This window comes from Choloepus didactylus, chromosome 7 (assembly GCF_015220235.1).
Source record: "Choloepus didactylus isolate mChoDid1 chromosome 7, mChoDid1.pri, whole genome shotgun sequence".
Lineage (NCBI taxonomy): Eukaryota > Metazoa > Chordata > Mammalia > Pilosa > Megalonychidae > Choloepus > Choloepus didactylus.
The window spans coordinates 52,294,023-52,321,736 of NC_051313.1; the positions used below are offsets into that span (position 1 = coordinate 52,294,023).

The 27,714-nt window shown below is 41.9% G+C and overlaps 1 protein-coding gene across 3 annotated transcripts in view; it reads left to right on the forward strand.

Annotated features, from left to right (window-relative positions):
• Nucleotides 1-13,214: 13,214 nt before the first annotated feature.
• FAXC (failed axon connections homolog, metaxin like GST domain containing) overlaps nucleotides 13,215-27,714 on the forward strand; it is a 72,457-nt gene continuing 57,957 nt past the window's right edge. For 2 of the 3 annotated variants that reach the window (XM_037843627.1, XM_037843628.1), the window contains exons 1-2: nucleotides 13,682-14,111; nucleotides 19,309-19,444. In XM_037843627.1, the coding sequence (XP_037699555.1) occupies nucleotides 13,846-14,111; nucleotides 19,309-19,444 (402 nt within the window). In that variant the 5' untranslated portion in view covers nucleotides 13,682-13,845. Of the gene's footprint in view, nucleotides 13,220-13,681; nucleotides 14,112-19,308; nucleotides 19,445-27,714 lie in introns of those variants that run through there. The other variant, XM_037843629.1, reaches the window with a different exon arrangement.

Here is a 27,714-nt window from a genome sequence, read left to right on the forward strand (position 1 = left end):
AAGACCCGGATGCCTCGCCGCCCCGCTATCCTAGTGTATCGCCCAAGTTATGTCTGGCTCCCCGTCAAGGCAACCGACTGGGTTGGCCCTGTTTCTCAAGTTGTTTCACTTAACAATATCCCCTTCTCTAAGTCTAGGCGTCCAAGAGGCATACCTTACCCGAGACGTGCTACGCCGCCACAATCAGATGCTGAACTTAAATTTCCAGGCCATTCAGAAACTCCTAGCGGAGATAGATGAACTTGGACTAGAAATAGATGGACTCTGGAGAGTTCTCCAGCAGACGTGTGATACCCGATGGTTATTCGGGAGGCTTTGTGTCACCCCGGTTAGGGTGAACTTGACAGAGGAGCAGCAAGATGTCGCCGAGTGGCTCAAGGACACTTATCTCCCCAACTTCACCAATCTCTCCGACCAAGTGAAATCCGACCTTCAGGGACTTGAGAACATTAGGAAATTGAAGCCTGTTAGTTTCGACCTTTCCACACTGGGCGAGACTGTAAAAAATCTGTGGGACCAAGTCACCTCTTGGTTCTCTTGGCCCAATTTGACTAATTGGATTCTCTTGATGGTGGGACCATTGGTGGGATTAGTCATTGTTAAATCTTTGCTAGAACGCCTGTTTCAAGCGCGGCAGTACCGTGTTACCACTATGATGGCTATGTCCTCCACCTTTGATACCCCCAACAGCGACCATTCTGATGGCCATACCCCATCCTGGCCGCCTCGGGCGGGGCACTCGGGAGCGAGGTTTGTAGCTAAGCGCGCAGCTGTGTCCCGGGTATAACGGGCGACGCCAGCAGTCATAATTTTTGTCTCAGGTAGGTCCCTAAGGCAGAGTCATAGTTGTGGCCAGACTTGACTCTAGCCAATGCATAGGGACGCCTAGTGACGCCTCCGACTCTGGTTAATGCTATCCCTGCCCCCGCCTTTGTCCCCCAGTTGCAAGGCAAAGCACTGCAGGGAGAGTCATGTTGTTTCCAGCTCACGGACTCTCCTGTCTCCATATGAGGTGAGCATTCTGGTCGGTGCTAGAGGCTCCGCCGCTAAATGGCTGAGACCTAGTCCAGACTCCCCAAAGCACCGGAACAAATTGTGAGCCATCTGGGTTCACGGGAGCACACTCATCACTGGGGACACTGGGTCGATATAAATAATAAAGGGGGAGATGTGGAGAGCCGTCTCCCGGGACGGGCATAGCGCATGCGCTGTAAACCTGCTCCAAAGTCCCCCCGCCCATCGAATGAGCCAAGATGGCGCCCATATCCTGCTTCCGCTTATGACGTGCACACTCACTATTCCTATCTGCCAATTGAGTGCATATGCGCGGCGCTAGATCATTGGTTATGAGTAGAGTACTTAAGAGTTTGCCCAAGCGAACCTCGGAGAGACAGCCCACAAGGAGCCGTACCTGACGGCCGCATCGAGGTTGTTCTCCCCCGAGGCGCCTCGTCCCGGGTGGAACCTGTAAAGATGATGATTGCCTAGTTCCAATAAAAGTTTATCTGCTTCACCACTGTGGGTCCCGAGTGATCACAAGTGCTCCGGGTAAGATACTGTCCGTGCCCTCTCTCCCCCTGTCTCTCTGTTCCCCATCGCCGGCCCAGGCGGGGCGGCGGAGAAGCGCCGGACAGGAACTGTTTGGGACCTGTGACCCCTGTTTGGTTTAATGTTTATCCCATGACTGTCCCTCCTTTCTATATTGGCAGCAGATAACTTGTCTGAGTTTCACAGGTCCACAGCTGGAAGGGAATTTTGCCCCAGGACAGACCATGCCTGTAAATGATTTTGATGACACTGTACTTAATACTGTTACTGAAATGATTTAAGCCTTTGTGATACTGTGATGGAATTAATGTATTTTGCATACGGAAAGAACATGTCTTTTTGGGGTCCAGAGGGTGGAGTGTGCTAGTTTGAAGTTGTTATGCACAGCTTTAGCAAATGAAACAGTCGTTAGCTCTGTTTCACAGAGATGTAAAGTGACATGTTCAGGGTCCAATATTTTAGTAAGGTGGTGCCAGGATCTGAACCCAGCATGTCTGATTCCACTTTTGCACTGGTGCCTAGCATCCAAGCCATTGTATGGTCACAATAGTAGTGTAACTTCAAACAACCAGATTATTATCATATTTTTGAATTGTCTGTATGCAAGGTAGCAAATTCAAAAACATTTAAATTAGAGTTTCATGAAGTCGTGACTCTGGGCTGTTTGCCTCAGTTCTCTTAGAGCTTCATTGTCATTCTATGTTTAAAAGAATATATACTAAAAATTGCAACTTAATAAAATGCTTTGAAGACCCTGAATAAAATTACATCCTTACTCTCTATGTCATAGAGGTTTTACTATTGTACCAATGAAAAATTCAAGAAAAGTATTGAATTAAAATTTTACACATCAAAAATATCTTAGTCAAGCAAAAAAGTTGAAGTAAAAGGGGTAATTTTTTAGATTGTTTGAAATATCCTTTTGATGTGTGCTGGCAACACTTATGATAACTTCTGGAACACATACAACACTCAGAGGCATTGAGTAGAGCTTTAGAGAGACTGCTCAGGCACCAGGAACAGTGTCAAGTCATAATTACTGGAAATATTTTTTAAACCTGGACTGGAGAGTTCCACAGCTCCATAAAACATATTTGTATCACTGTATATTACAGAAGTTGAAAATCTAAAAATCTGAGCTATGTCAACGTAGAAACAAAGATGGAAACAAGACCAAATGAAAGCAAGTGTTAATACAGCCAATGTATAATTGCTTTTATTAACTGTCTATGTGACATTATTAGAAGTGAGATTCTTACTTGACCATTATTAATGAGATTCAAATGACATGCAAGCCTTTTCTGTATCAAAAAAGCACCCTGACATTGAGGGTTTGCATGAAAGTCAAACAAAAACCCTTATCATGCTATCAATAAACCTCTTGTATCCCAGCGAGAAAAGGATGCAGCAAAATATAAATGAGCCACTGTCTAGGAGCTAAAAGACACCAGTTGGACCCAAAGGAAAAAAATATGTTCTCAAGATGATGTGGTGGCAGAGTGGGGGTGGAGAGTTACAAGATAAATATGGACATGAGATGTTTCCACTTCAGCTAGATTTGAACCCTTGTTTCTTGTTGATGGGACATATTAGATATAGAACTCATCACATTACAAAATCCCCACTCCTTTCCTGACTCTAAAACATTTTCAGAACCCTCCTGAAATAGGAAGCAAAATTGTATGTATTTTCTTGCTGAGAATGTACCAGTAACTTTCATTAGAGTCTCAAAATGGCCCCTAACCACTAAAAAGGTTAAAAATCATTGCTCTAAAATATCGCAGTGGAGAAATGTAGTCTTTACTTGACAAAGTCAGGAAAAAAATATGATTATCTTCTCCTTAAATTTTGAAATGTGAACATGAAGTCATGAAAGACAAGAACTGGGAGATGATTTAAACTGCTTCTTTTTTCATTATTATTTGATATGTAATTGGAAAGACTTTCTGTAATTCTGGTTTTTAAAGTAGTTTCCTTCAGAATAGGATGGAAATCTAGATTCATTAAGAGTCAGATTTATGCAATGCTTAAAGAACTTCAACCCAGTAAAGGAATCCTGGAATGCTTAATAGGTACCAAGTTTCTCTTTCGGATGATTGAAAAGTTTTGGTAATCAGTGGTGGTGATGGTAGCACAACAATGTGAATATAATTAGCAGTGCTGAATTGCAGGCTTAAAAGTGGTTAAAATGGAAAATGTTGTGTTGTACATATGTTACCACAATAAAAAAGTTTAAAGATAACATTAAAATTAAAAAAGGATTGCTGGTAAATAGCTAGATTAGTAGGTAAATGGATGGATGGACTGATGAGTGGATGAATAAGAGATATTCAACTATCATGTTGATGGAGAGCCCATGGGAACTGCTTTAATGCTAAGTGCAATATCCAGAAAGTTCATCCACCCCTCCCCCATACCCCCTCACATGCACCACAGGGTGACACCTAAACCCACCACATAGTGATCCAGCCTTTGTCCTCTCAGACTCTGCTTGCCTGCCTGAGCACACATAGACCTGGTAGCTTTGAACCTAGAACTTTCTCTGAGAACCAATCAGTGGTGGCTGAAGCTAACCCCTCGAGAGGCAGATCTCCTTATGCTCCTGTAGTGAGGCTTTCCTCTGAGAACAATCAGTTCAGGTCCAGGTGACTGCCAAGAGGACTGATGCTCCAGGGACCTGCTGGGGCTGAATTGTTTTGTCATCCATGTGGCTTGATTAAGTCTACCTCTCCTCCCACTGCTGCTATCCCTAGCTACTGCCTAAGAGTTACATACCCCATGCTGATCCTTTCCTATAATATCTTCCTAAGAATGTTGCTTGGATTTGTTTTCCCTGACTCTTGCCTCTCACTGCTCCTTTTTCCTACACTCTTCTGCTGTGATCTCTATAAGCCCCATTTCATGACTGAGCAATTACCCTCTCTTCTCAAGTTTTCATTGAAGTCCCCTTCGTGTCCCACCTTAAATGACTCCTGGCTCTCCTCTAAGCATAGTTTCCCCTGGAGCCCTTTTGAGAGGAAATGTCATATTTTCAATGAACCTCAGGGTTGGAAGATGAGGTTCATGCCCTTTTTACTTACTGTCTGTTTGTGTAAAAGCTAACTCTTCTCCGAGTCTCAGGTCCAGCTCTCCTGTCCTCTATTCTTCCTCTACTGCCATCCCCCATTCTAGTCACTCCCCTCAATCAAGAGTCTTTGTTCATCTCCCCCGATCCCTCTAAAGTCTTCCCATCCTCAGAGTAATTTCAGTGTCCATGTGGATGGTCCATGACCTACCTTATCAGCAACAGATCAAACCTCTAGAGGTTTTTATCGTCACAGTCACCTCTGAGCAGTTGAGGTCACCTAAGAACATCTGATCATAGATTTGAACAGCCTCTTCAGAGGAGAAGTCCTCTCTTAAACTATGATAGAAAACCAAGAAGCCATAGGAGAAAAGATTGAGAAATGACAAAACTGGAAAAAATATTTGCAAATCAATTCACAGGCAAAAAGTTATTTTTCTCAGTAAACGGCTCATATAAACCAATAATACAAATACCAATAACCCAATAAAAATTAATGGTTTGTAGAAAAGTCAATACTAATGCGTCTTTCAAAAAATGTACTCAACCTCACACATATGAAGAGAAACTCAAATTTAAAACTACAATGAGAGGCTGTGTTTTCATGTGTCAAATTAGGAAAGATCAAAACATGTAAGAATATAATGTTTGGTAAGGGTATGTATGAGGAAACAGACACTTTAAACTACTGAAACTTTGCTAAAAGAAATCAAAGGAGATCTAAATTAATGGAAGGATATTCCATGCTCATGGATTGGAAAACTAAATATTGTTGGGAAGTCAATTCTATCATGAAAGCATCCATCTATATTTGTAGTGTTGATCTGTGGGATATGTGCCTTTAAACAACCCCTTTCAATCCTATTCACCTTCAATACATCTCTGATACTTATAATCCCATTAAGAAACAATCATCATGATAAACTTCTAAGTGCTTGCATGATAAACTTCTAAGGTATGATGCTCTTACAGAGAGTTGACAACAGAATGGTATATGAGAAAATCTGCCTGTTGCATATTAGGGACTGTGATAATGGGAATACCTCACTAGACCACAGAAATACCAGGAACAAAAAAGAAAAAAAAAAAAAGATGTCAATTCTACCCAAAATGATTTATAGATTCAATGCAATCCCAATCAAAATTCTAAAGCCTATTTTGCAGAATTGGAAAAGCCAATTATCAAATTTATTTGGAAGGGTAAGGGGCTCCAGATAGCCAAAGGCATCTGGATAAAGAAGAGCAAAGTTGGAAGACTCACACTTCCTGACTTATTACAAAGCTACATGGTCAAAACAGCATGGTACTGGTACAAGGATAGACACATAGAAAAATGGAATCGAATTAAGAGTTCAGAAATAGACCCTCATGTCTATTGCCAATTGATTTTTGAGGCTGCCAAATCCACTCAATTAAGAAAGAGTGGTCTCTTCAACAAATGCCATGGCAAGAATTGTATATCCATATGTAAAAGAATGAAGGAGGACCTCTATCTCACCTCATATACAAAAATTAACTGAAAATGGGTTAAAGACCTAAATATAAGAACTGGGACTATAAAGCTCCTAGAATGAAATGAAGGGAAGTGCCTTCAAGATCTTGTGTTAGAAAATGGTTTCCTAGACTTTACACTCAAAGTACAAGCTACAAAAGAAAAAAATAGATAAATGGGACCTCATCAAAATTAAAAACTTTTGTGCATCAAAGGACTTTATCACAAAAGTGAAAAGACAATCTACTCAATTGGAGAAAATATTTGGAAACCACATATCCAATAAGGGTTTAATATCCAGAATACATAAAGAAATCCTACAACTCAACAATAAAAAGACAACCCAACTTAAAAATGGTCAAAAGATTTGAATACATATTTCTCCAAAGAGGATATACAAATGACTAAAAAGCATATAAAAAATGCTCAGCTTCATTAGCTATTAGGGAAGTGCAAATCAAAAGCATGAGATACCATTTCACACCCACTGTAACGGCTAATATTTAAAAAAATGGAAAATTAAAAGTGTTGGGGAGGGTGTGGAAAAATAGGAACACTCATTCACTGCTGATAGGAATGTAAAATGATGCAGCCTCTGTGCAGGATAGTTTGGCAGTTCCTCGGAAAGCTAAGTATAGAATTACCACATGACCTGGTAATCCCTCTTTGGGGGATATACCCCAGAGAACAGAAAGCAAGGATTTGAACAGATATTTGCACACCAAATATCATAGCAGCATTATTCACAATTGCCAAAAGATGGAAGCAACCCACCTGTGAGTGGATAAACAAAATGTGGTGTATGCACACAATGGAATATTATTCAGCATTAAAAAGGAATAAAGGAATGAAGTTCTGGGTCAGGCAATAACATGCATGATCCTTGAAGACATTATGTTGAATGAAATATGCCAGACACAATGGGACAAATATTGTATGATCTCATTGATAGGAAATAATTAGAATAAGCAAACTTATAGGGTTTGAATCTAGAATATAGGTTACCAGGGGCTGGGTTGGGGGTAGGGAATGGAATGTTACTGCTTAATTTGTACAGAATGTCTATTTGGGTTGACTGTAAAGTTTTGGAAATGAATGGTTGGTGACAGTAGCACAACATTGTGAGTGTGTTAACAGCACTGAATTATATTTGTGAATATGGTTAAAAGGGTAAATTTAAAATCATATATGTATGTTACTTGCATAAAAATTAAAAGATAAATCATAGGACTACAACACAGTGAACCCTATTACGAACAATGGACTACAGTTAATAGCACAATATAAAAATGTTCTTTCACAAATTATAACAAATGTACCACACTAATGCAAAGTGTTAATACTAGGGTGGTATACTGGAAAAAAAATACACCCTAATGTAAACTTTGGACTATAGTTAATGCTACAATTATAATATTCTTTCAACATTTGTAACAAAGGTATCACACTAATGCAAAAGTGTTAATGGTGGGAGGGTATATGGGAACACTATTTTTTACATGATTTTTCTGTAAACCTACAATTTCTCTAATTAGAAAAAAAACAAAAAACTGAGAGTGTAAATTGTCCTCTATGGAGGACAATATGCCAGTATCTATCACATTTACAATACATAGGCCCTTTTGTTCAACAATTACACTTTTAAGCACACACACACAGACATATGTAGCAGTTATATAACCCACATAATCAATAGGCAGCTAGTTACATAAACTATAGTACATTCCTACAATGGAATTCTATGCAACTTAAAAAAGAAAAAAAGAATCAGGGAGCTCTGTGTTTAACAGAAAAAGGAAAGAAAGGTGCAAGGCAGGTAGCTCTATGCTACAAATTGTGTAAAAATAATTAAAAAATATTATATATGTACAGATGTCTACATGGAAATGCATGTGTACATATGCGTATAAATATTACGCTTTCATAATACAGTTACACCAAAGCTGGCGACTGTATTTGTCTCTGGGGAGGGGAACTAAGTGGCTGGAGGGACAGACTGTGTCATTTAGGGTCCCAGCAGGAAACTGAGGACACAGTCAAACTGGACAATGTGAGGAGCTCTTTATGAAAGTGTGGCACCCCCAGCCCTCTAGCTGAAGGAGCAATTGTGGATGTGGTTACTGGAACCTGGAGGGGGTAGCAGTGTAGAGAGGACTGCGTGACAGGAGGCTTGGCCCTGTGTGGGAAAATAGATTGAGAATTAGCCCTTCCTTACAGTCCTCCTGTCCGCCAATCTCCACTGTGGGGCAAACCCCATGTGCCAGTTTGAATGTATTGTGTCCCCCAAATGCCATTATCTTTGTGGTCTTGTGGAACAGACTTTTGGTGCTGGTTAGATTTGCTTGGAATGTGCCCCACCCAGCTGTGGGTGGTGACTTTGGTGGGATACTCCCATGGAGGTGTGACCCCACCCATTCAGGATAGGCCTTGATCAGTGGAGCCATATAAAACATGCTGACTCAAGGAGACTGAACTGAGTGCAGCTGGGAGAGATGTTTTGAAGAGGAGCAAGCTTGCTAGAGAGGAACGTCCTGGGAGAGAGCCGTTTTGAGGCCAGAGCTTTGGAGCAGACGCCGGCTGCCTTCCCCGCTAACAGAGGTTTTCCGGACGCCATTGGCCATCCTCCGGTGAAGGTAACCGATTGCTGAGGTGTTACCTTGGACGCTTTGTGGCCTTAAGACTGTAAATATGCAGCGAAATAAACCCCCGTTTTATAAAAGCTAATCCATCTCTGGTGTTTTGCATTCCACAGCATTAGCAAACTATGACACCCCATGAGGGAAGCTTCTGGGCCTACAACTGGAAGCCACAGTGCAAGGGGTGCACAGCTGTGGCCCATGCAGAGCAGCTTCCCTGGTTAGAAAGCAAGGTGCAGAAAGTCAGCGTGGCTCTGGAAGGCAAGTGGGGAATATGCGGCATGGAGAGTTACTTTTCATTGCATGTCTTATTTTGAAACGTCGGAATCTTATACTCTGTACTTGTATTAATATTAAAAATAAATCACATCATCACTTTTTTAAACAATAAAGGGATAGTTATACCCCCCCCACTCCCCCACCCAACCATCACTCTGCTTTCTTCTTGTATAGTTGAATTCCTTGGAAGTGTTATCTGCATTACTGTCTTACCCTTCATTTTTCAATCCCTTCTGCCCCCTTGACATTGAACATGCTTGCTTGCCAAGGGCAGTAATGTCTACTCTGCTGGCTAAATTTATTTTCTTGACATTTTGGGAGAATACGACACTGTTGATCCCACCCTGCATTTTCTAGAAATACCGTCTTCCCTTGGCTTTGGCAGCCCAACACTCTCCTGGTTTCCCTCCTGCCCCTGTTTCTCCTTTTCAGTTTCCTGTATGGGCCTCTCTTCCTTTGCCCCTCCTCTAAGTGCAAAGCGTTTCATTCATTTTTTCTTTGTGTGGGCACCTGGGAAAGGCCACATGATATCATTCATCTCCCAAGCAGAGAAACAGACAGGAGAAATCACTTATTCTCTGTCCCCCCTTCTCCCCCTTCCTTCCCCTCCTCCATGTCTCCTGACCTGTCATTTCCTCACTCAGCTACTGGCACTTTGGCATCTGGTCAATCTCTCCTAGGGGGTATGCATTACTCTCTGTTCTTATTGCTTGCTCAGAGTCTGATTTCATTTTCTTTCTATTTCTCATTCTACTCTGTCCCAACCCTTTTATCTGTGTCTGTTGTCCAAACTCATCAGGAACAGCAACTTGATTGGGTTGATTAGGAATCATGCAACATGGGTTGCCCCTACTAAGTAAAGTTTTTGATCATCCTCATCAGGCAGTGGTCTAGACCATTGCTACTCAAAATGTGGTCTGCTAACACCTGGAAGTTTGTTAGAAATGCAGAATCTTAGGTCCCTCCCCAGAACTACTGAGTCAGAATTTGCATTTTAACATGATCCTCAGTGGTTCATACGCACATAACGTTTATGAAGCATTGATTTAATTGTCTCTTGCCTGATCATCATGGCAGAGCCCAAGGTGACACACATGCACTTCAAGATTAGGAAGCACTGATTTAGTTGTCCCTGTGTCTGATCATCATGGCCAGGCTGCCAAGTTATGTGACACAAGGCATAGCAACATGTGCATAAGGAACTGTCTCAAGCCATTTTTCTCAAAAGGTGATAATATAATCGGCAGGCATTTGCTTTATATCCACTTGATTTAGACACAATTCAGGTTGGAGCCACAGACTGATAACCTAAAGGAAGGAATACCATGGGCAGAACTCCAGGCTGATATTTCGTGTGGGAGACAATGTGCTAGATGGAAAGCCCACAAGGCTGCTGGCAGGAGACATGTTTGGCTTTGAATTCTGGCTCTATTATTACCTAGCTCTAGAAAGTGAACTCATTAATTGCCCTCTCTGGGTCTCAGTTTACTTATTTGTAAAATGGTGATGACAATACATATCTAATACAGGATGTTTTGAAAAGTTACTGAATGATATATAGTACTAGTTAGGCAGGTACTCAATAAATATTAGTCCCTTTCCTTTTCTTGTTTTGTAACACCTCAATTAAAACTGATTTAAAACAATCTTTGAAAAAGAAAAATAATAAGCTGCCTCTAGGTTGGAGCTAATGCTTATGGTTATGACAACAACGTTGCCAAAATTAATGGTAGTGTCAGGAGGGGTGGAGTAAAGGTGCCCACTCTGGTTCCTGAAGTCTTCGTCTCATCCCACTAGCTGAAGGGGCCTGGGGAGGAGAGCTGGAGTGCAGAAATGTTCAGCTCCTACACCTTCAACCCGCAGGGAGGGGTGGTGGGCATGGAGAGTGAACTTGGGTTCTGGCTTTGCTCAGGGGATTCTGAGGAGCCATTCTTGGAAGAGTCAGTCTCCCTGGCTCCTCTTGGCTCTGTCTGGTGGGTCTTGATTAAATCAGTAGAGTTGTATAAAAGAGTTCACAGACAGAAGGAGTTCAGAGCAGCTGAGAGTGACATTTTGGGCTGCAGCTAAGAGAGGACAAAATGCCCCCAGAGCAACATTTTGAAGAATGCACAGGAGCTGAGAGAAGAGCTGGAACACAACCTGGGATCAGCAGACGCCAGCCATGCACCTTCCCAGCTAACAGAGGTTTTCTGGATGCCATTGGCCTTTCTTCAGTGAAGGCATACTTGTTGAGGCCTTAGCTTGGACACTTTTTGGCCATAAGACTGTAACTTTGTAACTAAATAAACCCTCTTTACAAAAACAAACCCATTTCCGGTATTTTGCATTATAAGCAGCATTACCAAACCAGAACAGCTAGTCCTCTGGGGCTGGGTCCTCACCTCTTAGTCTTAGTATCCTCTCTCTGTGGCTGGATTGTACCCCTTAATGGAGTAGCTCTTCCATGTGAGTAGCTCTTTCAATTTGACCTCAGATGAAGAGTTAACTAAGCTTTCATCGTTGCTGCATCTTCACAGCTATAGCTGCTTTCCCTGTTCCCCAAAGCCTTGTTTGATGTGCTAATACTAAATTTTGGCTCAATGCTTACGTTTGCTGACTCCTGACTCTTGTTTACCTTTATACAAACCCTTGTTATAATCATCTTCTCCCTTCTAAGCCATGGGTCTGAATGCTAAAATTTAACCTGTATCAGATTGCTTAAGATTATAGTTTAGCTTCCCTTCTAGGATTTTCTTTTAGCTTCACCTGCTTCTTAAAGACGTTCGCTGCAGTGTGTCTCTGAAAATTTAAATCATATTTGAACCGAAGACCAGATAAGGCTCAGCGATTCTCTGACACTTACACAGGAAGCAGCGGTGGGTCAGTGGCCTTGTCCAGCCCTGGGCTTTCACTGGCACCCAGTCTGCCAACCACAGGAGCTGTGAGAGTGAAATGCAGCAAGTGGTTTTCTGGGATCAAAATATTCAACTTCATCTGGTTTCTGACTTTGTTTTCTGGGCACAGTGTTTGTCAATGTGACTCTCCCATCTGCCCTCCATATTCCTCCACTCAAGCTAAGTTTGTCCACTCCCATAGCTGGACCCAGACACTCAGGCAAATAATTCTGTATCAGATCTTAAACTGATGTTCTATAATATTGACTTAACATCTACTTACAGGAAAGGCTGTGCATGTTATGTAGGGAAGGGCTTAGAAGGGGATGAAGGATCACTGGTGCCAGCCCTTCTTGGCTCCTCGAGGTGCAGAGCATTTCAGCTCACTCTGCTTGCATGCACAAGGCCCTGCCGCCTCCAGACCCCGCTCTCCCTGGAAGGCCCTAGGGTCTCACTCCTCCCAAGGTGCTCATGGAAGATTCACTTTCAACCACGCACACTACTTCTTTCCAAGAGGTCACGTAAATTCTATTCCCAGTGGTGTCTGGGGTCCCTCAGGACTGGTGCTTGGACACCAGCCCCGGCTACCAACTCCCCTAATCTACGTGGGGCTTGCATATGTAGAGAGACTCCTTCATATTTTATCAATGACACATATTTTTATCACAACGACTGCTGTTTTGGGCAGCCAGTGGGGTCTGGGAAGTAGAAAGATGGAGCAGTCCAGTTCTCCCCAAGCTCCAGTTTCTTAAAGCCTGCAAGGTTATTACATCCTTTCACCTTAGAGGAAGGAAACCCCAATGACTTGAATTTTTTTTTTTTTTTTTAATTTCAATTCATCTAAACTAAATTTTAGGCTATGCATTCTCTTACTAAAATTTGTATACACATTGCAAACTTCTAGGAAACATGGTCCTATTCTTTGTCCTGACGGATTTTTTTTAAATGAAGATAGCAACACCACCACCACCAACACACACAATCATTCGGTAGATTTTCTGCACCAAAAAGAATTTTAAAAACACTTAAAAATAAATGTGTGGATTGGCGAGTTCCCTGGTAATACTTTCCAACGGGCATGTTGGGGCGGTATCTCTCTATCTAGAGTACATTTTTGTTGTTATTTGTCAAACCGGACAACTCTCCGTGAGCACACGACCAAGACCTAGGTCATTGTGTAATGCAATAAGAATGCTTTTATAAATTATGTAAATACATAGTGCTTTCTTGATGGCCCAAAACATTCTAATTCCCGACCTTAATCCGAGCCCAAGTCCCCCGCCCCCGCGGGGTGGTGTTTCCCTCCAGCATTTCCACACAGTCCCAGGTGAGTCCCGCGCGCTCCCCGCACTCCGGCCTGTGGGAGGGGCGGAGGCGAAGGAGAAGGCGGAGGGCGGGCCGGAGGGTGCGGCGGGCCGATATCCGGGATCCGGACTGCACCTTCCACCCCGGACAGCCGCATTTCCAGCTGCCGCCGCAGCCCTTGCCCTCGCCCTGCGGGCGGTTCCTGGGCGTGCCGCCTGGAGGCGCGGAGGCCACCCGGCGCGCTCCAGCCCTGCAGCTCCGGCCGGGGCGTAGGCTGCCGGGCCGCGGAGATGCGGGCGGGGGCAGGGCGCGGGGGTAGGTGACTTTATCCCGCCTCTGTTTCCCTGCCCCGGGAGGCAATGACATCACGCGGCCCTTCTCCCCCGGCGCCGACACAAAGAGCGGCGCGGAGAGGCCGCTGCGGGGAGGAGTCGGCGGCCTCCCAATGCCGCCCAGGGCCTTAGGGCCCCGCCGGCCAGGCCCGCCGCCCGCGGCTTGCGCCCTTCCTGTGCCGCCGTCTCCTCCGACGCCGCCGCCCGCGCCGCCCGCGCCCTCCGAGCGTAGCTGAGCCGGCGCCGGGCCGAGCCGGCCCCTTCCCATGCGGGCGGCGCGGGCCCTGGGAGGGGCGCCCGCAGCCAGCAGCGCAGCATGCACTGGGGGGTTGGCTTTGCCTCGTCCAGGCCGTGCGTGGTGGATCTGAGCTGGAACCAGAGCGTCTCCTTCTTCGGCTGGTGGGCCGGGTCCGAGGAACCCTTCTCCTTTTATGGGGACATCATCGCTTTCCCTTTGCAGGATTACGGTGGGATCATGGCAGGGCTGGGCTCCGATCCCTGGTGGAAGAAAACCCTTTACTTGACTGGGGGAGCTTTGCTGGCCGCAGCTGCGTATCTGCTCCACGAACTCCTGGTCATTAGGTGAGCCGGAGAGAGGGCCCCGCGGAGGGGCCCGGAGAGGGACAACTGGCCAGGCAGGGCTGGCGTCCTGGGGGGCCCGTGCCAGCCCCTCCGTCACTCTGCCTAAATGCCTACGCGTCCTGCCCTTACCTTTCCCCAAAGGCAGTCCGTGGTCAACTGGCCGTGAGGGGTAGTTTTAGAGTTGACAGGAGGATTAAACTGGTGTTGGGAGGGAAAACGTTTGTCTCCCAACCTTTCAGTGCTAAGAGCAAGGATGCTCTGAGTCACTAGTCATCTAGCAAAATAGTCTGTTATGAAATGTCTTTAGTAAAATCCCAACTGCAGTGTGTTTTCAACAATGGAATTAAGTCTCGTAGAAATACTAAGCCCCACTTCCTTGAAATGCCTTATTTGTTTATAGGTAATAATGCTGGAATATTAACTGTTATCCTCATCTTTTACCTAAAGGTTAATTCTCCACTCTCCTTCCCCAAATGTCAACATCAAGAGGCTGAAATTGCAAAAGCCCCAGTGAGCTCTGGGTACTGTAAGTATGTATGGCCAAGTGTAGTGGTGGGCAGTTTTGATATGTTAACCTGGTTATCTGGTTATTTGCTATTTAAAGCTAACCACCATGTTCCGGTTTAAATGTAATTGTTGTGTGAACAGTAGGAGCTCCGAGGACAGGATTAGCACATGGGCGTGCTTAACATAGCAAGGAGTCCCCAGTGCTGTAAAACAGTTGCATCCGCTGCAGCATAATGTTTACAGGATTGACTTGGAAATACAGAAAATGGAGGCCCTTGCTGGTGTACATTCGCCAGACTTGAGATCTTTGTTTGAGTAAGGTAATACCATAGGGTATTGGGAGCGTTCTTTGGCTAGTTGTTACATCAATTTAAGGCTAAAATTTCTGTGGGTTTGAGCCCTCTGACCCTGGAAGATTACCAGAAGCAGGTCCTTTCTCAGTAGCCCCTGTTGGCTAGTATTAAGAGCAAGAAATGTGTCCATGCTGCCTTTTTCCAGTGGGGAAGTCCTACACAATTGGGTATAAACAAAGGCAGTGATAGGTGACCTTTTCCAATCTGCAGGATTCCAGCCTGGCCTTGTGACAGCCTGTCTTAGGTGTTTTGAATATTTCCAGTCTCTGAGAGGGTGGGAAGTTTTTTAGGTTTGGAGAAATGTATTGGTTTTCATATTATTTATCCTGTAATTGAGAAGTTTTATTTTAAGCTTATTACCTGTTTGTTTTTCTCATCTAGCACAGTGCCTGAAGTCTAGTTTAACCAAATAAAAAAACTTGGAAATTGAAATGTCCTCTCTAGATTTTATATTTAGGCTAGTTTTAGAACTGTTTCAAGTTAGGTTTCAAGGTATATGAAGAGCTAAAATATTACTGGAGTTAATTTAAATGGTAACCCAGGCATTTCTCAGTTATTTTCCAGTTTCAAAGCTTTTTGAGGTTTCTGAGCCCTGTGGCATCTCACCAGTTTCCACTTTTTGGAGAAAGTGAAGGCAGGGCAGGCTCTGACAGGATTGAGTCTAGAGCATTGCTTCAGTGACCTTGCAGAAATAGCGGGAACCACAGAACTCACCCTGGGAGCAGGCCACGCCCTGGTTAGGTGTGGTGGCTGGACAGACATGAGTCCTCTGCCCACAGACACCTACTTTCCCACTTGGAGGATCCAAACCTGAGCATTTGGCACTTATTTGAGTTTTAAGGCGTTCTTTCTTAAGTCCTTGGCTTCTTCACTTTTTGTTTTTTGACAAATGTTTAAACTGAATTGGGAAACCCTGTTATAATGCAGAGGATAAAAATGGCTGCCTATTTTTGAGCACCTAGTAGGGACTATACATATAAGGCTTTTACGTGTGTTGCAAGAGGCATGGTCCTCATTTATAGATAAGGAAATTGAGGCTGAGGGAGGTTAAGCACCTTGCCCAAGATCACACAGCGAGTAACAGTATGGAATCCTAATCTGGGAACGTGTGTCCGTGGAGCCTGCACTTGTTACCACTGCCTTGTAGGAAGTACCAATTGTGAAATAAATCTTGATGGGGAAGTGGAAGAGAAATGCAGTGAACTGGGGCATTGCTCAGGGGAAGATGGGGCACCAGGGTGGGGGTGGGGGTGGGGCTGAGTTTCTGAAAGATCCCAGGGACCACAGAGGGATGAGGGAAAAAGGACAGGAAGGTGGAAGACTGAGGCTTCAGAGGTTACATGATAGAGACTTCCACTTAAGGTGAAATGTCAGCTTCAGTTGTGTAGTTTAGGCAAACAAAACAAAACAAAACCTGATGCATCTGGGGTGGAACATACATCTTAAAGTGGCTACACTGTCTGAATTCACTGGCAATTGCAAACACTTCACCACTTTACTTGGATTTTCTGCTGCATAGGTTTAACATAAATCTATGGCTATGCCTCCAGAGTGGAAAGTACAGTTGACAGATGAGGATTATTTAGAAAGTTTAATTATTGAGTGTAACTAAAGTGGGTATTCTTGGCTTTACCCATTGTTTTTCTACCATGTTATTTTAAAACTAATACTGTTCTAGCCCTCAACTATATTTTCCCTGAGTGGAGATAGCCTTGCAGCTATCTTAAATTTAATCAGGCATTTGGAAATTTTTGTTTGTGAATTGAATGACTAAGTAATGACGTTGTTATTAGTAGCTCATTTGCCCTTTTGGCACGGGCTCAGCCTGTCCTAGAAAACTTAGGGAATTAAAGCAGCCCATGAGTGAACACCAAGTCTCCATAAACTGATGGCTAATCAGCCATATACAAAGGCATGGTCTTCTATGATATTTCTACCAATGAGAGTAGGAGCTAGTCTGGATGCTCTACAGTGTTCTTATACACAAACTTTATTATAAGGTCACCTTAACAACCCACGCGGATCCTCTGATCCTAAATTAGAGAGAGGTTCCTCATGTGTGAAGGGAGGGCGTTGGAGCCAAGTTGCCTGGGTTCAAATTCAGGCTCTGCCTTTAACCAACCATGTAACTTTGGATATGATAGTTAACTTCTTGGTTACTTGGTTTCCTTACCTGTAAAAATGGGGATGATAATAGTACCTTTTTCATAGACTTGATTAAACAAGTTAGCATTTGTGAAATGCTTAGAACATAGTTCGACATAAAGTGAGCATTCGGTAGAAGTTGGCCATCAACTATTACAAACTTTTGTCACAAGGTCCCTGAAGCTTGCATGGTCCTAACTCACTGGTTGTGTTAATAAAAATAACTGAGGAATTGCTCATTTTGGTGTAGTTTAAGTGCTTAAGGGCTTGAGAACTGGAATTATAGACTTTATCTTATCTAAACTGTCTGAATTTCAATTTCCTGTCTATCATAAAATGTAAGTATAGTATGACATACTAAATTTAAACTATAATAAAAATGACCACTCTCTAGTGTTATTGTCAGAATTGCATGCATTTCTTTGGTATCTGCTTGGCACATTGTATCCATTCTTATTTTGATGTGACCAAATCAACCATTAAAATTAGATCGTTCTGGAGAGTGGAGCAGGGGCTTTTATATTTATCTTCTCTCCTTTTAGTTCTTAAATTTTTGCCTGGATAATTTACATTAAAATACTGCTTTGTGACTTGAATTATTTGACTTGACAGAATTAAGTAATTGTCAAGTCAGTAGTTTGTGCTGTACAAACACAGTCTAAGCAGTTTCTTGAGTTGGTAATATCTGACCTCCCACATATTACTATCTAAATGAAAATCTTTTTGTAGTGAATATTGCCAGAAAGCAGCAAATACTTTTATTATTTTGACTAAGAGAACCAATATTTTCAAATTTCAGCTCTTTAGTTGAATACGTGTTCAGGTGGTAAACTTCTCCAAAAGGGTTTCTTTTACCAAATGAAGAAGGGTCAGTAAATGAGCTCCTGTGCGATGGTGATACACAGAGCTTGTCTTTGCTTGGGTGGAAGTAGGTGTGGGATTATACCCAGGGAACCAGAGGCTCAGGGAAGGCCAAAGGGAAGAGTGAGGTTTCTTTGACTGGGACATGTTTAGGTGGAATGAAAGATGGAGATTGTACAAGATTCTGGAGAAATGTAGGAGAGTGTGTATGAGTAGATGAAATAACATTTTGGTAGCTTAAGGCGATAAAACCGTACTCTTTGGATGAGAATAAATTTCACCACTCCACATTTACATAATACTTGATAGATTTCCTTATTTAATCCTCATGGTAATCAATGCCTAATCAGTACTGTCCTCACCTTTTGGGTGAGGAAGGAGGAGAGGTCCAGGGCTACATGCCAGCGGGCAGCAAGCAGGGATTGGACTTGACCCCAGATCAAGGCTTGAAACTCAGCACTCTCTCTACTCCATGGTGGCTCATGAAAAATGGTACCCAGGGAAGTCCTCTCTCTGCAAACAGCCAAAGGAAAAGATGGAATGCTATGGATGTGTGGATGAGACAGACGACAGGGTAAAAGCAGGGGTACTAAGGTGTATACTGTGGGCTGGAAATGGGAACGCTGTGAGGGCGGAGAAGATGAGAGAGAGCCTAGAAATCAGATTCCGTGGCGCCACAGGTGAAAGGCCAGGTGAGGACACAGACAGTTTGGAAGAGGGACCAGAATATTCAGAGTCATGGGTTCCCTGCAAATGTGCACAAAGCAAATCTGCACTGTTTAGTCTTGGTCCTCTGGATGAATAGACCATTTCATGGTATGGTGTAGTGGTCAAGAACTCAGACTCTTGACTCTCTGGTTCAGTCTACATTGTGTCATTTACTACTAATGTGACTTTGGGCAAGTTAACCCTCTGTTCCTCAGTTTATTCATCTATAAAATGTATATACCGCATGAGCCGTCAGAATTAATGAGATAATATCTGTGAAGCCCTCAGAACAATGCCTGCCACGTAGTAAGCAGAGCTGGTGGAGAAGAGGTGGACCTGTCCCAGAAAACAATCTTCCTGCCCAAAGGCTAAAGATAGCAGAAAGGTTGACATGCAGTTTCTTCTCTGAGCCTTTGAGGTCATGGTAATTCAGAGTTTGTAAGGTTCCTTGTATTTTGACTAAGCCTGCCATCCATAAGTATATCTGCATGAAGTAAGTGCCTGTAACAAACAGATCTGCTTGCTCATTGAGAAGCTGTGACCCAATAGGGTCTTTTCAGGAACTAAGGGAAATAAATGTATAACACATGGCTTGTTCTTTATTTCTGTTTTGCTTTTGACAGGAAACAGCAAGAGATTGACTCCAAAGATGCTATTATTTTGCATCAATTTGCAAGACCTAACAATGGTGTCCCCAGTTTATCCCCTTTCTGTTTGAAAATGGAAACTTATTTAAGGATGGCTGATTTACCTTATCAGGTACTTGTGTGCAAAAATGTTTTTAATCTCATGACAGCAGTTTCTGGTAGAGGAGGATGTATTTAATCTCACACAGTGGAAAGAGCATGCTCTTGGTGCTAGAGGGGTAGGGTAAAAACTGGTAGGATAAAGTTCCTTAGTAAGATGGAGGTACTTGATTCTAGGGTTTCTTGCCTTTTACATCTGGTTTAATGACAGATCAAAAGGGTAGGTGGACTTTTGAGGGATTCAGGGCGATGTTATTTTTCCCTGATGTACCATATGCTTTGGTTAATATTTTGGATAGTTCTACCCAGTGGCTATTAATAAAGGTGGGTGTGCCATTACCTATTTTGTTCTTTTTCCTTTAGGTTTTTTTTTTTTTTTTTTTTTTAATAGCATTATATTTTGTCTCTCATGATCATGGGGGCAGGGGCTATAGATTTGTACATTTTGTGAAAGCTTTTCCACAGTGCTCCATGTTCTATTTGAGTGACTTTCAGGGAAATGCTTGCTCATTTTTGCATTATAGAGTGAACAGAGAAATATATTTGAAGGTATGAATTTCCCTCTGGGTAATACTTTGTCCATGTCTCATAAGTTTGACCTGTTGTGTTTTCATTGTCATTCAATTCTATGAATATTTTTAAAATTCCCATGCTTTTCTTTTTAGTTGAGTTCTAGACATCTGGAATTTTTTTTTAAAAAAACTTTCATTTTGTTATTGATTTCTAATTTCATGGTCAGAGAAGATAGTCTTTGTGATATTGATTCCTTGGAATTTACTGTGGCTTTATCCTAGTGTGTGGTTAATTTTTATAAATGGTGAAAAAATTACATATTCTGTGGGTGTAGAGCTCTCTCTATATCTACTTGCTTGAGCATGTTTGGTATATTATTTATATCTTCTATAGCTCTACTTATTTTTCTGTCTGCTTGTTTTAGCAGTTTCTGAAAGAAGTATGTTAAAATATTCACATATATTTGTTGATTTACCTCTTGTTTCTGGTATTCTGTTAGTTAGTGTTTTATGTAAGAGTCTTTTTATATTTGAGGTTATATTGCTAGGTACATATCAGATGAAATTATATTTTATATTCCATTGTCTCTTTTTCCAGTACATAGCATCTTTCTTTGTTCCTTGTGATTTTTTTTTTTTTAAACCTTGAATTCTGTTTTATCAGATGCTAAGATTACTTCTCTAGCTTTCTTTTGGTTCATATTTGGTTGTGATAGCTTTCTTCATCCTTTTGTTTTTTCAACCATTCTGTATTATGTTTTATGTTTGTCTCTCATAGGCAATGTATTACTTTTATCCAATCTGAGATTCCTTTAATTGGTGAGTTTAACTCATTTACATTCATTGTAATTGTTGTTTTATTACGACTTATATCTAACAACTTATTTTATATTTTCTCTTTACTTTATTTTCTTTTTTATTTATTCTCATTTCCTGCTTTTGAATGGAGAGAGAAAAATTTTTTTCCTTATAATTTTTTTCTTAAAACTTACAAATTATACATTCTATTTTTATTGTTCTGTTGGTTGATCTTAAGACCCATGTTTGTGTCTGTTTACTCCTATTTATTTCCTAAATGTATCAAGTTCTGTGCTTACCCTCTAAACCAGACAAGAACTTTAGCAGTTTCACAGATCTCTTTGATCTCGCCCTTTCTCCCCAGTCCCCATCCCAACTGTGTTGCTAGTGTCTAGCATTTTAGTTCTGGAATTTTGGAAATATTTTTTGTTTTCTTTTTTCTGTGTCAGTTTTAGACAATAAACTCTATTAAGTTACTTGACTAGCCTTATTTCCCATATATCTTATGCTCCAGGATTTATTTTTGTTTTTATTTGAGTATTTTCTTGATGAAAATTTTAGAATGAACCTTCTGTAGTTCTGTGCCTAAGAATGTCTTTATTATGCACTCACATTTGAAAATTCTAGGTTCAAGATTATTTTCCGTCAGCTCATTAAAAATATTACTCCATTGTCTTTTTGTATCTGGTTTGCTATTGAAAAATCTGATGTTAATCTGATTCTTGTTCTTTTTCATTTTTTTCTGGAAGCTTTTAGAATTTGCTTTTTTTTAAAAATGCAATTTTATTGAGATATACTCATACACCATATAATTCATCCAAAGTATGCAATCAATGGCTCACAGTATCATTGTATAGTAGCATTTTCCTTTTTTTTCTTTTCATTTATTTGTTTCACATATTTTTTTTTTACAAACCCTTGTGTCAAGGGCTGACTTTCAATAGATCGCAGCGAGGGAGCTGCTCTGATATGTACAAAACCCCGACCCAGAAGCAGGTCATCTATGAATGGTTTAGCACCAGGTTCCCCAGGAACCTGCGGTGTGTTATGGGTGATGGGTGGCCCCCTTTCCGCCGTGCCCTGGGAGAAGGAGCCTCCTTATGGACCCCAGTCCCGATGTGCCAGCGTGATGTGATAGCCTGCTGGCGGGGACGGCAGGGGACCGGCCATCCGAAGCCATCCGAGGCTCCACAGCGCTGCGGTATGTCCCGTCTGGGCAGGATTCTGACTTAGAGGCCTGCAGTCATAATCCCACAGATGGTAGCTTCGCCCCATTGGCTCTACAGCCAAGCACAGAATTTGCTTTTAATGTTAATATTATTACATGTTGCTATGATGTGCCTTGATAGGGATCTTTATGTATCCTGTTTGGTCATTAATAAACTCTTTTAATTTGAGGTCTTTCATCTCTTTTTAATTCTGAGGAATTAATTATCAATTTTCTTTATATATTTCCTCCTCTTTTTGTTTTCCCCATCTTCTCTGTTCCCCATTATCTATATACTAAACTTTCTGCTTTTATTTCCCACTACCTCTGAACTCTATGCCTTAATTCTTTTCTGCTGCTTTCTGGGATAAATCCTCTTTCTGAGTTTCTGTTGCTTTGCTCTGTTTTCTTTTTGTATCCATTGTGCTATTTATCTCATCTATTATGTTCTTTATTTCAACATTTATATTTTTCTTCTTAATATTTCTACTTTGTTTGTATTCCTGGTCTCTTCTTTTGTCTCGTGGAGGATACTTATAACGCTAATTAAAAATTTGGGGTCCCAATAATTGTGTTTTGTGTCATGTCATATATATTCATTGTGTTGTCCTTCTCTTATAATGGATATACTCCTTAGGTATATAGTTACATTGGTGTGAGAGCAACTGTTTATCAAGGATATCCACTTCCCTGCCTGGGAATTTGTGCTGGGCAAGGCGTAAAGCCCAAGTGTCACAGGCTCTGTTTAAGAAGTTTAAGGAAGGAGAGCTTTAGCACCCTCAGACCACTGTGGTCCCTCCAATTTGCTGCCACTCCTCCAAATGGCTCCTCTGGCCAAGGGGTCACCTTTAAACCCTGAAGAAGCAGTAGCATTGGGAGGAGGTGGTCTCCCAAGGCTGTGACAGACCAGCTGGGAGGTTGGAAGGGGACTGTTCGCCATCCAGCCAAGTTTTGGGGCTGGCCTGAATGTGATATTGCCCTTGGACTCCTGAATTCCCAGGACTGTGCTTTCTGAGCTTGTTTCTGTCTGGAAGAGGGAATGGGACTGCAGTGATCCTTCCAAGGCAGTGCTGGAAGGAAACTGATTGCATACTTTCAGCTTGGTAAGTGCTATTATGGAGGTGCCATCTGGAACGGTACTGAGCCCTGACTTTGGGTGGAGGGATCCGGAAGGGCATAGGGTGTTCTTTATGACTGGGAACTGGAGTGCCAGTGGTGAGTCTGGAGAGAGAAACAGGGAGAAAATTATGCATGACTTTGTAAGCCATCCTTGGGGAAAAAAGTAGTCATAAAAACAGACAAAGCTTGAATGATCTAAATGCATTGGATCCTATTTGGAAGATTGTTGTTCAACAATTGAAAGAGCACGTCAATGAGGGGCTCAGATTGAAGGAGGAGGTTCCCTGCAGCAGCCACCTGACTCTATTCCATTATCGCTGTCAACCAGATTGCCTTCTTTAGCATTGTCATCTTTGTATCAGGGGCCAAGCCCTGAATTTTGTGCTCTGCAGTCTCTGACTGCTTTCAGATAAGTTTTGCACTCCACACCCTTGATGAAGTACTCCTGCTGTTTGCAGCAGCTGCAGCAACTGCCAGGCTGTTTTGCCCTTTCCTTTCTTTCCTTCAAATCATCAAGCGCTGACTGCTGCAGACCTGTCTTTACCAATCGCCTAACTACCTTTGTTCATGTTTCAGAGTGGCTGCTTCTAGTTAGTAAACTGGAGCAGCAGGACACATGCCTCACTGGGAAGCCTAAGCTATTACAGAGAGTTTTTTTACCCCCTTCCAAAATAATTATTTCCTATAAGTATGTTTTTAAAAAAGTAATTGTCCAGGGGTGTTTTATTTTCTGTAAAGACTCTAAGGAAAATAGATGGAGGGGATGTTCAGGCCGTGGCGGAGATCTTAGGTAAAACGAAAATGCTTTTGTGGTTTAGAACATGGTGTTCTGTGCCTGTCTGGGGTGCTCTGGGAGCTGTGTGTTGTCAGCAAGGGTTTGTGCTGGTGGACGTGGTGCCTGGGAAGTGCTGGTGGAGCTCATTTCTTGGACCCATCAGTAGAGAGATATTTGGTCGTGGACACAGGGAGCTCCACCTTCTGCCCCTTCTTTGCCCTGTGCCTTTTAAAAAATGTCAGAATGCCTTGTTCCTAAGCTTATGACCTTATATTAGAAACTTTTGTATTTTTTAATCTAAGTGAGTCTGGAATAAATATTTGATGACCCCTAGTAGGAACTCACAAGACTGTTTTTAAGAAGCTTGATATATTGATTGGACACAGTAATTTTCTTAAAATCAAGATATCTTGGAAGCTCATTTAAAAAAAAAAACCCTTTATTTTGTAGTTATTATAGATTCACAGGAAGTTGGAAAAATGTACAGGGAGGTTTTACAGATGTAGCTCATTTTTTTTCAAAACCAAAACTGCTTTATTGTTTTTTTTCTCATTATTTATAAGAAAATTACAAAAATTTCAAACAGTACAAAGAAGTGAAGTGGAAAGTAAAAACCACCTGACATCCTACCATCTAGAGAGAGCCATCCCTGGTATTTTAGACCATCCTTCCATGTATTTCTCTGGATATGCATAAAGACACCTACATCAGCTGACATGACTGGTTATATAGAAGAATGCATTTCACACAATAATTATTTTTAAATAAGAGAAAGAAAAAAAGAAAGAAAATGGCCCCATTGGAACTCTCTGCTTTGGCTCTGAGCCCTAACTTTGATGTTCTGTTAATTTGTTGATCTTATTCCCCCTTCCCTATCTTTTTGTTTTGAAAATTTTCTAAGCTACAGTGAACTCCCATTTGCCCTTTACCTAGATTTTCCAGTTGTTAACGTGGTGCTCATTTTGCTTTATCTCTGTTTATATATACATTTATGACCAATTTTTTTTGAACTATTTGAAAGTTGTAGGCATCATGACACTTAACCCCTCAAAACTTCAGCTTGCATATCCAAAAAACAAGGACATTATTGTGCATCTCCAAAAAACAAGGGCATTCTTCTAGAAAACTTGAAAACTTAGTGGATTCATGGATTTTTCTTTCAATGTGTTATAATTCACAAAAGCTGCTCAAATTATCCCAAATTTAGCTCCTTCAAGATGATTCCAAGGGTGCAGTGAATATATTGGAGTATAAATGTAGTTATAAAGTTTGGAATACTATAGCCAGTGTAGCAAAATAGAGTCCCAAGACTTGGGTTCTCTCCCAGGGTCTCAAATTCTCCATCTCAAAATGGTGATGCAAATACTTCTGATGCATGTACTTGGTCAAACAATTGATGTGCATTTTCTCATTTAAACCTCACAACTGTTATTATATCCATTCTATGGATGAGGAAATTGAGGCCCAGGGAGGGGGCAAATTAAGTCCAAGGTCACAAGTGAATAAATGATAGAGTTAGATTTTTAACTCCAAAATCCATGGCTTTCACCACTGTGCTAATAATGTAGTATAAGTGTGGCAGTTTCTCACCTGCATAGTCTTGCAGGGGAATCATCAGCTTGGAAAAAATATGGAGTATTTACCTCTTCATCTTTCTTCTCAAAATTACTTTCAGAGATTACCCCTAGTCAGCTAGTCAGACTCCAATTACACTAATAATAATAGACCAGTAGTTCTTTAATGTATTTCGGGAAGTTAATGAAAAGAAAGTATTTTACGTAAAGATATATATTTATTATTATAAAAGTAATATAACCACATTTAGAAAGATTGAAAAGCATGAGAAAGAAAACATCACCCAAATCTTACCATAGTCCTACCAGTTAGTCCTGACATTTTTGTGAGTTTCTCTCTTTTAATATTTTTTCAATTTGTCTGTTTTACTTGGACATAATCATGGCATATCTAAAATGCTGCCTCCTGCTCTTTTACCTAGTGAGCAAAATTTTTGACAATAAAAATGTATTAGAGCTTTCATTTCCGTAAGAGTTGTTTCCTGATTTTTGTATCTGCCATTCAAAAAACTGGTCTGTATAAAAAATGTGCTAAGCACCCAGGGGATAGAGAGTGGTCAAGAGAGGAAGGCAGATGTGCAAACAGTTATTCTGTAATGAGAATATGCACTGTACAGTGGAAGCATGGAGGAAGGGCAGGTAATGGTTCACCCTGGAGAGATAGTTCACTAAAAAGGTGAAATTTGACCTGACATTTCTGGGATGGATAGGACTTTGCAGAGAGTGGGAAATGGGATTCCTATAAAAGGTGAAGGGTGCGCAAGGTCTGGAAGGTGGGAAGACCTTGACATGGCTGGGCCTGGTTCTTGGAGTTCACAAGACCAGAGGGGCTTGAGGGCAATGGGGCTGGGCAGGTGGGCAGGTAGTAGGTGTGTGGGCCCAGATCGCTAGGTGTGGCGGGAGTTGGACTAACGCCATTAAAGCAGTGGGATAATTTTGTGCAGCAGAGGTCGGGTATCTGATTTGCATTGCAAGCAGTTCGCTCTTAGGTCATTGTAGAGGATGGATTGCATCTGAGAGTGGCATGAGTCCAGAAGGGGATGTATCAAGGAGGATGTGTGTGGTATCGAGAAATCTGAAACATGTGCTAGGTTAAGTGGTAAATTTACATCTTTAATATATAAAGTACATGAATGTCAGATGTACTAGCAACTACCTGACATTTTTTCTGGTTAACATCAGGGATTAACGTCTAGTGCTGTCGTGTAAGGTTGTGCAGGCTGCTCACTGCACAACAGTGCCCTGCCAGGGGGTGAGGGTGAACTCCAGAGTCAGTTCTACTTGCCAAGCTGTGAACCCTGGTATGGACTGTGTCTACCCAGAGGAGGTTCTGTTTTCTAAATCACACAAAGGCCCTGTGGTTAACTGCAGTCCTTCAGGCTAGGTCCAGTTTCATTCTTTAAAATAAGCAGTGACATATAGTATCTAGATACCAAGAGGTGGAGACCAACGTCCCCGTTGTCCTCTGCCCAAGACAGTTATAAACAGCATTTAACTAGCACCTGCTTTGCTTTTCAGCCTCCCAAAAAGATGATGCTACCTCAAAAGTCTGAGAAGCCAGGCCCCTCAACCAGGCCCTAGTCTATGGGAAATAGGCTGCCTTTAAGAGGGATGATAGCCAGTCCTTTTATCTTACTTGAGGTCAATTCGTTGATCATGCATGCTTTGGTACATACAACAACACAAGCAGCAGCATAATTCCTAGGCTCAGAGGCTTGTCTTAGAAACTCTGCAACATTCTATGTTTTCTTCCCTTGTGGTAAGATGTACTATTTGCATGACTGTAATTAATGCCACTGGTTTCTGGGAAAGGCACACACAAATCTTGGCCTGATCTAAGTAAAAAAAACTAGAATAATAGTCACCTTTGCTAATCCCAGTGGTTTCCCACAAGAAAAAACGTCCTTTTAAAAAAAATTTGAGGGTTTCAGGCCTAAAAGTGGGATTTGACCACAGGTCTCCTAGAAGGTGACCCTCTCAGAGCTGCCTGTCATAATACACCTTTGCAAAGAGGTATCTTGTCCAAGGCTTGGTCCAAATGGTTAGTTGATTTTAATTTTGTTTCTCTCGGAGGCGAGGATGGTAACTGGATGCCTTTAGAACAGGGTCTAGGAAACTATGGCTTGGGGACCAGATCAAGCCCGTGAACTAAGAATGGTTTTTACATTTTTCAATAGTTGAAAAAAGTCAAAAGAAGAATAATATTTTGTATTATATGAAATTCAAATTTGGTCCACAAATAACTAGTTATCGGCACAAGCCATGCTCATTCATTTATGTCTAGTCTGTGGCTGCTTT